The sequence below is a fragment of the Rhineura floridana genome, chromosome 8 (assembly GCF_030035675.1).
Source record: "Rhineura floridana isolate rRhiFlo1 chromosome 8, rRhiFlo1.hap2, whole genome shotgun sequence".
NCBI lineage: Eukaryota > Metazoa > Chordata > Lepidosauria > Squamata > Rhineuridae > Rhineura > Rhineura floridana.
The window spans coordinates 132,862,062-132,875,584 of record NC_084487.1 but is presented as its reverse complement, the minus strand read 5'-3'; the positions used below and the strand labels follow the sequence as shown (position 1 = coordinate 132,875,584).

The 13,523-nt window shown below is 43.8% G+C and overlaps 2 protein-coding genes across 3 annotated transcripts in view; one reads left to right on the top strand and one right to left on the bottom strand.

The window, feature by feature from the left end:
• TULP3 (TUB like protein 3) overlaps positions 1-13,523 on the bottom strand; it is a 99,720-nt gene that overhangs the window by 79,370 nt on the left and 6,827 nt on the right. The window contains exon 1 of one of the 2 annotated variants that reach the window (XM_061582567.1): positions 10,284-10,999. The exons of the other annotated variant lie outside the window; for it this stretch is intronic. Within the exon in view, the coding sequence (XP_061438551.1) occupies positions 10,284-10,327 (44 nt within the window). The 5' untranslated portion in view covers positions 10,328-10,999. Of the gene's footprint in view, positions 1-10,283; positions 11,000-13,523 lie in introns of those variants that run through there. 2 annotated transcript variants of the gene reach the window in all.
• FOXM1 (forkhead box M1) overlaps positions 10,460-13,523 on the top strand; it is a 79,307-nt gene continuing 76,243 nt past the window's right edge. The window contains exon 1 of the mRNA XM_061582562.1: positions 10,460-10,841. The gene's annotated coding sequence lies outside the window, so the exon portion shown is untranslated. The remainder of the gene's footprint in view (positions 10,842-13,523) is intronic.

Below are 13,523 nucleotides of genomic sequence, written 5' to 3'. Positions count from 1 at the left end.
CACTTCACATAACAGGGAATATACACCAACAATACATGTTATACATCATATTACAGTTATATCACAGTACACAATCTCTGACCCTCGTTGTGTGTGGACCTTTAATACTCAGAGTAGATGTCATCTGTTCTTCTGACCAGGCCAAAAGCACTCATTCCGATTGCTGTCTGCCTTATATACCCGTTACCACATGTTCCCTTCTCTATATTCCAAACCTATCTGCTCACTGCCAACTCAATCTGTCTGCTGTCATCTCAGAGCTTAACTCTGTACTGCAATCTCATAAGCAGCTGCAGTCATAAAAAGAAACCAAGGTTTTCTTAGCTCTTGTTAACACTTCATCTTCTTGCTTACAGTTCCCATGGAAACATTGGCTAACTGCCCAGAAATGGGGGAATTAAGGTGGGTGGACAGCAAAACACTTTTAAAACCTCAAACCTGGCTTGTGTTTTAACTATGCCTCTACACCAATTATTTTTAACATATAAAGGGCCCTAACATATAAAGGGCCCTAGGTCGACAAAATCTGGCTGGTACGATAAACAGTGTCTATAAACAGAGTCTATAAACGGACCCTATTAAGAGCAATAAGGAAGATCAGAAAGGTATTCTTTAGAAAACTTCAACTCTTATATACATGCCCGCAGAGCATATAAAAACCTTCTCCAAGTAAAAAAAGATCAGTACATCCGTCACCAGTGGATGGAATTGGGTCTGGCTTTATCAGAAAATAATTCAGACAGATTCTGGGCTTTAGTGTCACAGGGGATTAGAGGGGATTCCTCTCCTCTGGACAACCAAATTACTTCCTCTCAATGGTGTGCTTACTTTTCTTCTCTCTTTAGCCTTCCCGTCTCTAATCCTTGGATGGATACCTATCTCAATTTGGATTCGCTGGCTCTCTGCTCCTGCCCGGAGTGGAACCCAGTTATCCCTCATGAAGTAACTAGTCTGATCTCCTCACTCCCCGCAAAAAAAGCACCAGGCGAGGATATGCTCCCTGCAGAGCTCTTTAAAGCGAACCCCGACTGGTGGTCGCCTGTTTTGGCCAAGATGTTCACTTTCATAAACCAGCAAGGCTTAGTCCCTCCTGGATGGGGTCTTAGCATTGTGGTTCCGATTCATAAAAAGGGTTCAAAGGCAGACCCAAAATTTTTTAGACCAATCAGTCTCCTTGACATAGTTGCCAAACTTTATGCCAAACATCTTTTGTGCAAATTGGATGACTGGACTGCTGAGAATGTGATCGTCGCTGAAGAACAGGCGGGTTTTATAAAAGGAAAATCCACCCTAGATCAATGCTTTACCCTGTCCCATTTAATCCAAAAGTATTCGGTGACTGACAAAAAGGAACTTTATGTAACCTTTGTCGATTTTTCAGCAGCATTTGATCTTATTGATAGAGATCGGCTCTGGCATAAGTTATTCTGTACTAACATAGACAGAAGATTACTCTGTCTATTGCGCACGTTGCATACAAACACCTCTTTCAGGGTTAGGCTGGGTGCTAACAGTCTCCTTTCTGAAGCCATCCCCACCAGTAGAGGGGTCCGCCAGGGATGCCTTCTGGCTCCTTTTCTTTTTAACTTTCATATCAATAATATTGTACAAGAACTTCGCGGGCCAGAATTCTTACCCACTTACCCACAGCCGAGCAACTCACGTAAACCCCCCTGCCTCAATTCTAGCTATTAAGCTTTCAGTTTTACTATATGCCGATGACCTAGCCTTGATTTCCATCACTCAAATCGGGATGAGGAAGTTGTTAAGAAGTTTGGGCAAGTTTTGTGCCAACGAACAACTATCAATTAATTATACCAAAACCTGTGTGGTAGTCTTTGGTAAGAAAATAAAAACCCACATTTGGAAACTTAATGGTTGTCATATTGTCCAGCTCCGTAGCGCTAGATATCTCAGCCTAGCATTCAACACTAACTTTGCATGGAAACCTCACTTTTGACGCGCTGAAGTTGAAAGTATCCCACTCTGTTCTTTCATTACTTCGTTATTTAAAACTTAAAGGGGGGTCTCTGGTCTCCCCTGCTGTTGAGGTTTTCCATGGAAAAGTTGTTCCTCAGCTTCTTTATGGGGCTGAGGTCTGGGGGCATGCTAATCCTTCGGCGCTCGAGACAGTCCAGAACACCTTTCTGAGATCTATACTTGCTCTTCCTCAAGGCACCCCCGCCCCCCTTTTAAGGATGGAAATGGGCTTACAATCCATAGAGTCTGCTGTTCCTGCAGCCTTGGCCATGTACTGGCTGAAGCTCACTAATATGGATGAGGCTCGTCTCCCTAAGAAGTGTTTTTTGGAACAACTTAACAGTCCATCTCATAACACCTGGTTTATGCGTACCAAACTTCTCTTGGCCACATATGGGATTAGCATGGAAACTCCTCCTTCTTATGTCTCATCGCGAGTGAAATAGCTTTATAAGGAAAGAATATCCTTATATTCTAAGCAATGGGACTTGTTCTCTTCATCACAGTCATCTTTTTCCTACTGGTTTCCTCTCTTTAAAACCGCTTTTGGTATTGAACATTATTTTTTCTTTTTAACCACTCCCTCCCTTAGAAAGGCCTTTACAGCATTACATTTTCAATCCATGCCTTCGGCCTTTCTGGATGGGAGATATGCGAGGGTCCCAATTTACTTAAGACATTGTATATGTAACTCAGGAGAAGTTGAGGATATTGTCCATTACCTATTGAGATGCCCATTGTATAACGCACAGGCTCAAACTTTTTTCTCCAATCCGTCACCTGTTGTTAAATAGACCACTGCTGGAGCAAACCTGCGTTCTTCTTGCAGGTACTGATATTTTTGTAACCACTCAGGTAGCGAAGTTTGCCCTGGCCGCAGGGAAATTGAGAGTTAGATATTTAAAACAATTGCCGTCTACCTCCGATGTGTCCTCAAATTAGTATTTTTAATTTTAAATCCTCCCCGGGGGTCTTAATATACTCTAACGGGGTGTTATTGTATTTTTATTGTGTCGTAATGCGTTTATGAATCTTATCCTTTCTTATATTAGGATGCTGTACTTTTATCTCTGGTAATTTTTAATGTGCTTTTTTACAATTTCTTTTTTTGCATTGTGATGGCCTTTGGCTAAAAACAATAAAGATCATCATTCGTATATAAAGGGCTTGAGATGGACAATATCCACAAAAACAGTGGCAGCCCAAGACAATCCCCAATGCTACTTAACACACAGCTGTTGGGAGCTGTCATTGTAGAATCTGGAACATGATGTCATCAATATGCTGATGACAACTCTATTTATCCATAAAAGGCGAATCAGGTATGGCTGTGGAGGAACTGGACCAGTGCCTTGGTGCTGTGGTTGGCTAAATGAGAGCCAATAAACTGAGCTAAGATGGAGGCTCTGTGGTGAGTGGTTCATATCCATAGACATACCATGAACTACCTGAATGAACCTCATGGATGGTGGTGCACCGACCACAGTTTGGGAACCCCAGATGTCAAAGATTGTGCTGTTAGATGATACTGTTCACTAACTGACTGCAGAACATATGACTATAAATGTTTTAGACAGAAAAAGATTAATCCTTCTCCCATTGATGAGCGGCTTCTGATTTACATCTTTGCTTTCATTATAAGCTTAGCAAGGTCTGAGAATTGGATGTTTTCCAAATAATGAGAAAAGGCAAATAAGCACAACTCCTTCTGGGAAGTTATTCCTTAAAAAAAAGAGAGAGAGATCTGGAAATGTTTTTCCATTTCAACCCCCCCTCCCCATTGTCAGCTCTGCACCGAGACAGCAGTGCAGGCGGGGTCTGGAAATTCCTGGGTATTTACCAGGGCGGGAAAGACTTTAGCTGGCAGTCTGGTCGTAAATCTGCCAGGCTAACGAGGATGAAGCATGATAAGGGCAAGGCCCTTCCTAAGCTTACGTGCCAAGCCAGAAGTCCAGAAGTCCAGAAGCGAGGTCAGTAGAGGTCCGGGTTCAATTGCCAAGGGGTCAGTCCAAGATAAGGTTCAGGGAATCTGGAAACACACGAAGCCACACCTGACGTTGTAGTCAGCAACAAGCTGAAGCCAAGGTTTGACTTTAAAGGAGCAGGTTTGTCAGCAGGTGTGAGCCCTCAGCGTTTTGGCCTTAAGTGGACAGGCCTGCCCCTCTTCTGCCTGACCTTCTGCTGTCTACGTTCTGCAGGTGAGGGGGGAGTCTCCTGTTCACTGTCTGCGTCTGGCTGAAGGGCTTCAGCTGTGTCTGGGGTGCTCTGCAGCTGAGGGGGAAAAGGAGCTGGGTTCTCAGGAGTTTCCTCCATTTCTCCTTCTGGGTCTGCTGCTTCTGGGTCTGCTGCTGTTACTCCCGAGTCATCCTCGTCTGATGAGTCCTCCGATGGGGCCATGACACCCATGTACAAAGAAACTGCTTGGACAATGTCAATTATTATGCTTTCTTCTATCAGCTGAGACGTACTGCCTATTGTTATCAGTGAATAGTGAAGCATACATGTGGCTAACTATTTATCCCATAGCGCTTAGATGCATGATTTTTTTCAGTTAAGGTTATCATTTGTCCATGATCCCCATACATCACATTTTCCCCACAAACAACCTTGCAGGGCTGCAAGAATTCTAAATTATAAACTTTAGTACAGATTAGATGAGAGGAACCTCCACCCATGGGCCAGAAGAGGGTCTCCTAATGTTGTCTGGGCCAGATCATCAGCCCAATCTACCAGGGAAGCAGAAAGAAAATAACACTTTCAAAGCTTGCCTGAGGTGGAAGGCTGACCAGCACTGGGCAACCTGCCATCTGTGAAGGGACACTTTTGATAGCATAGATTAGGCAGTTGTACTTTCAGGTGGAAAGTTGTCCAATACTGAGGACACCAAGAACAGCTTTGAAAAGTGTGGATTGGGAAAGTTGACAGCTAGCCAATTACACTTTCAAAAGCATCTCTTTAAGACACAAATCCACAAAAACAAAAAATTAACCAGCCCGCACCCCTGAAAAGGATTCCCCACTCCTGCCAAAGGCAGCTGGTGGGAATTAGTGTGTGAACCTCAATGTTCCATGTTCAAATTTCATCTCAGCCATGAACTTACCTAAGCCATTTCCCCTCTACCCACCCACCCCATCTTCAATATGGGGTGACAGTGACCTACCCTATGAGATTGCGACAAGATTATTATGTTTAAATTGATTCGTATTTTAATTCTTTTGCTATTTCTCCAGAAATAATCACAAATATTCCTAATGCAAGTGTAGGGTAAAAATCCTAGTTTTTGTTCTAATATCCAAGGCCTAATATTTTAACCATTATGTACACTTAACTCTATAAGTAACTTCACTAACAAGCCACAAACCAATAAGATCCAGTGAAGAAGTATATTGAGATTCTTCCCAGCAACATGACAAAACAAAGTCAGGAAAAATAGCTACACTCCTATTCTGTGACCTAGGGCACACCAAGAATTTGCAAATTCAGTGTCTCATTACATCACAGAGCCATAATAATAAATTATTTTTCGGCATGTACCTTCTCTGGTCCTTGAGTATTGATGGGTACAGCCCTCTGTGGGGCAATTTTACTGATCCTGTTCTCATCCGCTTCAATAAAATTCAAAAGCAAACAGGGAAAACAAAGGTAAACTGCAAGTCTTGTTCATGTACACTGTAATGAGGATCAGAACCTGCACTGGAGAGCAGCCAAGTACGAGAATGCAGTAGAGATATGTCTGCACTTGCCCATTGCCCTTCAGTATACATTTGAGAAACTTGGCTGAGCAGATTACAATCAATGAAGATGCACATCATTTCAGTAGCAAAATGGATTCCCTATACCAGTCTTCATATATGACACATTCAAGAGACAGTAGAATCCTGAAGTGGTAAAGACACCTACTTTCTATGCCTCTTCTGTAAATCAAAAGAATGGCCCTCTCCTTTCCCTAAGATGTAGTCTGTGATATAGTCCAATCACTGAGAGGGGAAAAGACACACTGATCATAATGGATTGTTCAAAACAATTGGAGATGCAAGTCACATCCAACAGCTGGGAGAACTAGGATGAATAACTAAGATACTGTATTGGCACAGTTATCAGAATTTCGGTAAAAGAAGCCCTTGAGAAAAGGCAAGTAAGAGGCGACATGACGGAAGTGTATAAATTATGCCTGGCATAGAGAAAGTGGATAGAGAAAAGTTTTTCTCCCTCTCTCATAACACTAGAACTCGTGGACATCAACTGAAGCTGAATGTTGGAAGATTCAGGACAGAGAAAAGAAAGGACTTCTTCACACAGTACATAATTAAACTATGGAATTTGCTCCCACAACAGGCAGTGATGGCTAAAAACTTGGATGGTTTTAAAAGAGGATTAAACAAATTCATGAAGGTTAAAGCTATCAACGGCTACGAGCCATGATGGCTACGCTCTGCCACCAGCATCAGAGGGAGCATGCGTTTGAATACCAGCTGCTGGAAACCACAGGAGAGTGCTCCTGTCCAAAGGTTCTGCTTGCAGGCTTCCCATGGGCATCTGGCTGGCCACTGTGAGAACAGGATGCTGGACTAGATGGGCCACTGGCCTGATCCAGAAGGCTCTGTTGTTCTTATGTTTAAGACAATGTTCCTTTTCAGAGTACATGTCAAAGACAAAAAGTAGAATCCTTTATGTAGCTTATTTCTGCATTCCCGTGCACTTGGGAATTTGGCAGTTCCAGGTACTTTACACAAAAATGACAGGGAGAAGCCAGCTCCATTGATACATCACGTGTTGCACTTACTACACAATTTGATTCAAAGCCCATCCACTGATTCAAATATGGTGTTACACTTGCTTCCCTGCCCTTTCCATGAAGGCCTGTTTCTCTTCCATAATTTGTCAACACACATATCTACACATCTCCCAACAAGAAAGTATACTTGATCTTCAGGATAGATTAGTTGGGCTCCCTCGGGAGGAATGGCATGATATAAAATTGATACATGAGACTTTTCTTTATGTTGCTACAAGTCTTGGAAGAGCAGCATATTTTTGCTGCTAGTACTGTAGCATGTTTGTCAACTTTTCCATGGCCATCAGCTATTATGTTCCAAAACAAGGGCAAGACTGAATGGAAGACCCATCCCATCCCCCCAACCCCCCAAGATCAACTATGAAACACAAACCCCATCACCACGATGGATGTGGTATATGCAGAAGGGTTGCATATATATTGCAAAGATTATTTTTATTGTATTTCTTACCCACTGTAGGACATTCTAGTGAATGGTGGGTTGCAGCATATAAAAAAACAATACAACTAAAAACAAACAACGTAATCCATAACCCCAAAACAATAATTCTATCCAACATATTACAGGGAGGATACAAAAATAAATTCTACAATTTTTCAAAAGCCAGGGTAAAGAGATTCATCTTCAACAACCAATAGGAGCTATAAAAACATGGTGCCAGACACACCTTTGTGGGGAGTTTCACTTTCTTGAAGCCATGACAAAGAAGCCCCTGTCATGATCTGCCACCTCTAGAACCTTTGAGAGAGGCAGAATGACCAGGATGGTCTGTTTCACTCATCTTAATCTCTGGATTAGCCAATAGAGAACGAGGCAATCTTTCATATATTTGGGGCCCAAGTCATTGAGGGCTTTAAACACTAATGTGTTTAATTAAGCTGGGAAGCTAATAAAAAAACTAGTGCAGCTGCTTCAGAATAGATATACCTCCACCTTCCTCTTTCAACAAGTCTTTTAAGTAGAGGCTTTATCCCAGTCTACATCTGTGCTGGAATTGCTTTTTAATATGTTTTTAAACATGTTTTGTTTTAATATGTTTTTAAACATGTTTTGTTTTAATATGTTTTTAAACATGTTTAAGATTTTTAAAGTGCTATTAGTGTTTTTGTTTGCCACCTTGGGCTCCTTCTAGGAAGGATGAGATATAAATTTAATAAACAAATTAATATTATATGCATTCTGACAGCCATCAACAACAACCTGGCTGCTGCATTCTATACCAGCTGCAACTTCCCAAAGCATTTTCAAGGGCAGCCCAACCTAGTATGCATTGGTAACATGGAGGATAACAGTACATGGAGTACTTGGCTAAATCATCTCTGTTGAAAAGGGGCTGTATCCAGATGTTCTCTAAGTTATATACCTGCACCTTCCAGGGAAGTGCAATCCTGTCCACAGAAGGCTGCCTTCCCACCTCTTGGACCTGAGTACTGAGAACTCTGGTCATATAACACCTCTGTCTTGTCTGGATTCAGTTTCAATTTGTTGGCCCAAATCCAGCTCATCACTGCCTCCAGGCACCAATCTAGCATCTGAACTACCTCACCTGGCTCAGATGGTACAGAGAGATAGAGTTGGGTAGCATCAGGATACTGCTGACACCTCAGTCCAAATCTCCTGATGGCATCTCCCAACAGCTTTGTCACTGAAGGCCCAAGTCGCTTCACTGGCTAGGAGTGCCTTTCACAGGCTTCAGCTGATAAGACAACTGCAACTATTCCTGGACTGGGACAGCTTGACTACAATGGTTCAGGCACTGGTAGCTTCAATGCATTTTAAATGTACTACTATAATGCTCTGTATGTGGGGCTTCACTTGTGCTTAGTCCAGAAACTGTACCTGTACTTTGGAACCTCTTGCCTATTGACATTAGGCAGGCATCATCATTGTATTATTTTAGATGCCTGCTCAAAACATTTTAGTTTCAGATGACATATTCAGACACATGGTTAGTTACATGTTTTATTGCATTTCATTGTTTTTAGATGTTTTTAAATGTTTAAATATGTTTTGTTTTTAATTATATCTTCATCACAGAAAATTCCTTTGGGAGGAAGGGTGCGATATAAATTTAATAAAATATAATAAATAAGTAAGGTGCAGGTTACTGATTAAAGTGCTAACTCAAGTCCTATATATCAATATTAATACCACACACCCATTCTCCTTCTGTCACATTTCTACTCTTAATATCTCCTTACCTCCTGGTTCTCATCCAGGCCCCAACCCCCCCCCCAATTCTCAGAACATATGAGGTCCCTTAAACCTGGTAACCACAAACATGTCTCTCACTCTAGGGTTCAGACCTCACCACAGTAGTCAGAAATCAAGACGGGGTGACAAACCCCTTTAGTGGCAACACCACTACCAGCACCCCACTGCCCACTATAAGACTTGCTCTTATAAGCAAGACACCAAGGTCAGATAGACCTGCCTCAGGCTGTCCACAGGTATGCTCCATTCTGCAACCAATCATATGTACTTCACAGACTCAGTTCCATGCTACAGCAGGCTTAGTGAATTTCCTGGGGTAGCGGTTGGAACAAGAGTGAATTGAATGCTCTCAGACATAGTACTTCCTCTGGCCTCTATATGACTATCTCCCTACAGCTCCCTATAGGGACTCAAGTACCTCCAAATGAAGGTCAAGCCATCCAGTGTCAGAACGTGAAGAACATTTCCCCCCCTCACTGTAGCACTGTCTCAAAGTACAGCACTTTATTTTTCTACACAGAAGCAAATGCCTATCATTCACATATATGGGAGAAAGTGCACCATAAGGAAGGGGCACTGTTAGATTGATGGCTAAAGTTGCCCACTGGCCATTATCAGCTAGGTCAGAAGACAATATGAATCAAGCCTGCTCTTGTCGACATACCTCTGTCCTGAATTCTGCTCCTTGGTCATGTGCAGTGTAACAGAACGTTGGGAGCAGGTTTTATACAAAGAGATAACTAAGGCTGCAAGCAACTGAAGCTTTACCAGACAATCCTACAACTGACTGAGCAACCAGCTGTGCTGAAAATTAACAGCACACGTTTGTTGAGGCCATTTCGGTTCTCATGTTTTATTGTAACAGAGCCTGAAAAAGAAAATAATTATATTTCTATTACGTGATGTATGCTTCAAAATCCTTACAGAAAAAGTGCATCCGATCAGGCCTTGGAAACACGCACTATACATATCCATCAGCCAAAAAGTAGGGGGATAATCAAGGATGGGTGGGTGTGTATTTGATCGGTTCAGTCATACGCTTCGCTCCTGTGCCCATTTAGGAAGAGCGGAAAAAAGTAATTGATTAATTGAATTACTTTTGAGCGCAATGGTCCCCAGGAAGTGTCCGCAAGGCTGCGTCCAACCATGAAGAGGAGAGCACCTCATCGCAGCTTGCCCACCCAACTAGCAGGATTCCTCTCAGCAGCGGAGAAAGAGATGCAAGGCAAAAAAAAAGTAATAGAGGGAAGCAAAGGCTGCGCCGCCAAATGAGGCCTCATCCCGGTTCCTTACCTGGAGCCGACACTAGAATAAGTCAGCCAGCTCTCGTTCGCCATCCTGCCATTACTATAGAAACCCCGCGAGGGGAAGTTGCTGCTCGCTAGCAACTAACCTCCTTCTTCCTTAGTAACCAAGCACGACACTGAAACTTTACGCTATTGGGCGAAATCTTTAAGTACGCTGTTTTCTGATTGGAAATTATGAACGGGGAGGGAGGAGAGAGACGTTCTCCCTGCGAGGAGGAAGGCCAGTTAACTTGGGGTGAGGCCCACCTCCCCCCATTCGCAGTTCGACTTCCTGTTTTATGGTTGCTAGGCGGGCTTCAGAGCAGCTCCTGCTTCTGGCAAGAAACTTTCAAAGACGAACTCTTCAGACGAGAGAGAAAAAGAGAGCGCGCGTCTGAGAAGAGGAACAGAAGCCTCGGCTTGGCTGCGTTTTACAGTCCCTGGTGTTTGTCGCGTAGGCAGCTTCCAGACGACTCTGAAGGGGCTGGAGAACCAGCCAGTTCGTTACTGTTTTCCCGCATCAGGGTACAGGAGCATGATCGGATAGATCCTTCATCAAATGCAAGTACGTCCCGGGATGGTGAGGGGGCAGGGTTGGGTCCACAAGCTCCCCCCTTTCCACCACCCCATATCAAGAGACGGACTTCAGGCACCCACCACCACCACCCTTTGCTTGAGGTGGGGGAATTACGCAGTCTTGGTTGGCTGGTTCAAGCCACCGCTGATCACTGGCTCAGCTTGAGGGAACAGAGTAGGAGGAGCCGCAGCTGATCCCACTCCAGACATCATCACCGGTCCCGCTTGTCCTACAACTCCAGGCGCAGGTCAAGATCCTAGTCTCCTAGAAGGGAAAGGGTTCGCTACACCCACAGCAAGTCTCTTAAGGAGGCAAGGACATCTCACAGGAATCATTCGCACCCTTACCCAGTCCAGAACTGGCCTGTTAGGGGATGTAGAAGGGGACCCAGACCCAACCACTCCAAGGAGCCAGAGCCAATCCCCACCCAGGTCACCTTCGTCCTGGGGGCTGGAGGATGGTGAGCTCTCTGAGGCAGAGCACAGGGAGAAGCCACCCCAAGGCAGGCTACTGTCCCAGGAAGCCTTTCCAAAGATCCTTTCAAAGGCTATAGAAATCCTGAAGCTAAAAAAAAATGCTCAAAGGGGCAGAGGGAATCCAGTACATCCAAGAAGGATGAGATTGAGGGTCTGCCCTCAGCCTTCGTTAGCCGGTGAATAAGATCGGCCACCTGTCGGGTTCCCGCTGCAATCTTGACAGACCGAGGGAGCATTGACAGGTCCAGGAACAGGTTGAAGAAGCTTCATAGGGATTCCAGGATAGAGGGTATCTCCAGCTCTGCAATTAGATGACTGGGGATGGGGGGCAGGCACCACCTCTCTCTGGAAGAGTCTGTCAGTCTTGCTTACGAGCCCAAGCTAACTGGCCTCCTCCCCTCTAGAAGAGCAGAAATTAATAGTAAAGATTTTCCGTTTCTAAACTCATGCAGGCTGCTGGTGTCAGATTCCTTTTAGAGTCTTGTTTTCATTTCTTGGGTGGAAGTGAGAGCTGGCCATAGAAAACCATGGAGAAATCCAGGATTTTAACATAGTTGCTAATAGGCAAGCAGGGTGTTTAAAAGGTAACAGGAAGAGGAGTTCATACTGTTTTTAAAACAAGGTCTTATTTCAACTGGAAATGTTCTTTGTTTTTAAGCAATGAAAAGTGCCAGAGGTCCTTTGCATGCAACTGAGCACTGAATTCAGGCTCAAAGGAGTGGGGGAGCAATTTAAGGAGACTAACCTGTGCTGCAACCTGAGGGCTCTCTTGTGCAAGGGATTTTCAATTGATATTCCAAAGCTGCAGCATCAATAGTGGAAAACACTTTTCTTGCTGTGCCTCCACCATTGGTAAAGTAGGAATAAGGTCTCCTAAAGAAACACTTCTTCCCACACAAAATAAGACTCAAGCTAGATAGACCATGAACGCTTTGCTACCCTTTTCTTTCTGATGGAAACACTGCTGTTTAATCAAAACTACATTACAATCCTAGATTTATCCATTGCTTTCTACTATATGGGCAACTCTCACTCACGCCTTGAAAATGGAAATGGACTGCCTTCAAGTCAATCCTGACTTACGGCGACCCTATGAAGAGGGTTTTCATGGTAAGCGGTATTCAGAGGAGGTTTACCATTGCCTCCCTCTGAAGCTGAGAGGCAGTGACTGGCCCAAGGTCATCCAGTGAGCTTCACGCCTTGGGTAGGATAAAAATGATGTCAAGTAGGCAAGCAGGCTGTTTCAGATCACTTAAAATTTACATTTTTTTAATCAGACCCAGCCGTTCATTAGTCCAACACCATGGCTACAAACAGCACCCAAGCCAGCTCCTCTGGAAGAAAAACCTCACCTAGTAGGCATGAAACCAACAGTCATTGCCTCTTTGCCCTCATCATCCTCTAATATTAATAAGCATAAAGATCAGTTCCAAATGCATTGGGCTCTTTGAAATCGGAAATTAGGATGGACATTGTTGCTGTGACATGTGCCACACAAAGAACTGATTTGATAAGGGCTATAGCTCAGTGGTAGAGCACCTGCCTTGCACACAGGTCTCAGGTTCAATCCCTGGCATCTCCAGGTAGGGCTGGGAGAGAACCTAGTCTGCCAGCAGGGCTGTGGAGTCAGTACGCCAAACCTTTGACTCCGACTCCTCTATTTTTCTACTGTCCGACTCCACCCCAAATTGCTTCCGACTCCGACTCCACAGCCCTGGAAAGGGCTGTAAATGTCTTTTTAAATTGGAAGTTCTCATAGGAGCATTTTTATCACTGCCTGAATATGCGCTGATCTTGGCATCACAGCATTTGTCTTCATCTGGGTCCTGTGTCATACACTGACACACAAAATGTTTTCCATCTTGAGTTACGGTGAAATGCTCAACTACAATTGACTTCATGGGAAGCTTCTTTGATATTGTGAATTTATATATTTTTTAAAGTGTCAATCAAAAATTATTTTGAAGCCTTAGTCGGTACATTTCTACCAACTCTGACTCCACCGAAAATTGCTTCCGACTCCAACTCCACAGCCCTGTCTGGAACCCTGGAGAACTGCCAGTCAGTGTAGACAATACTGAGCTAGATGGACCAATGGTCTACCTCAATATAAGGCAGCTTCTTATGTTCCTAAATCAGACCAATGCCATCTTGTCCGTTTCCATGAATCTCATGCTTCAGGGACTGATCTGCT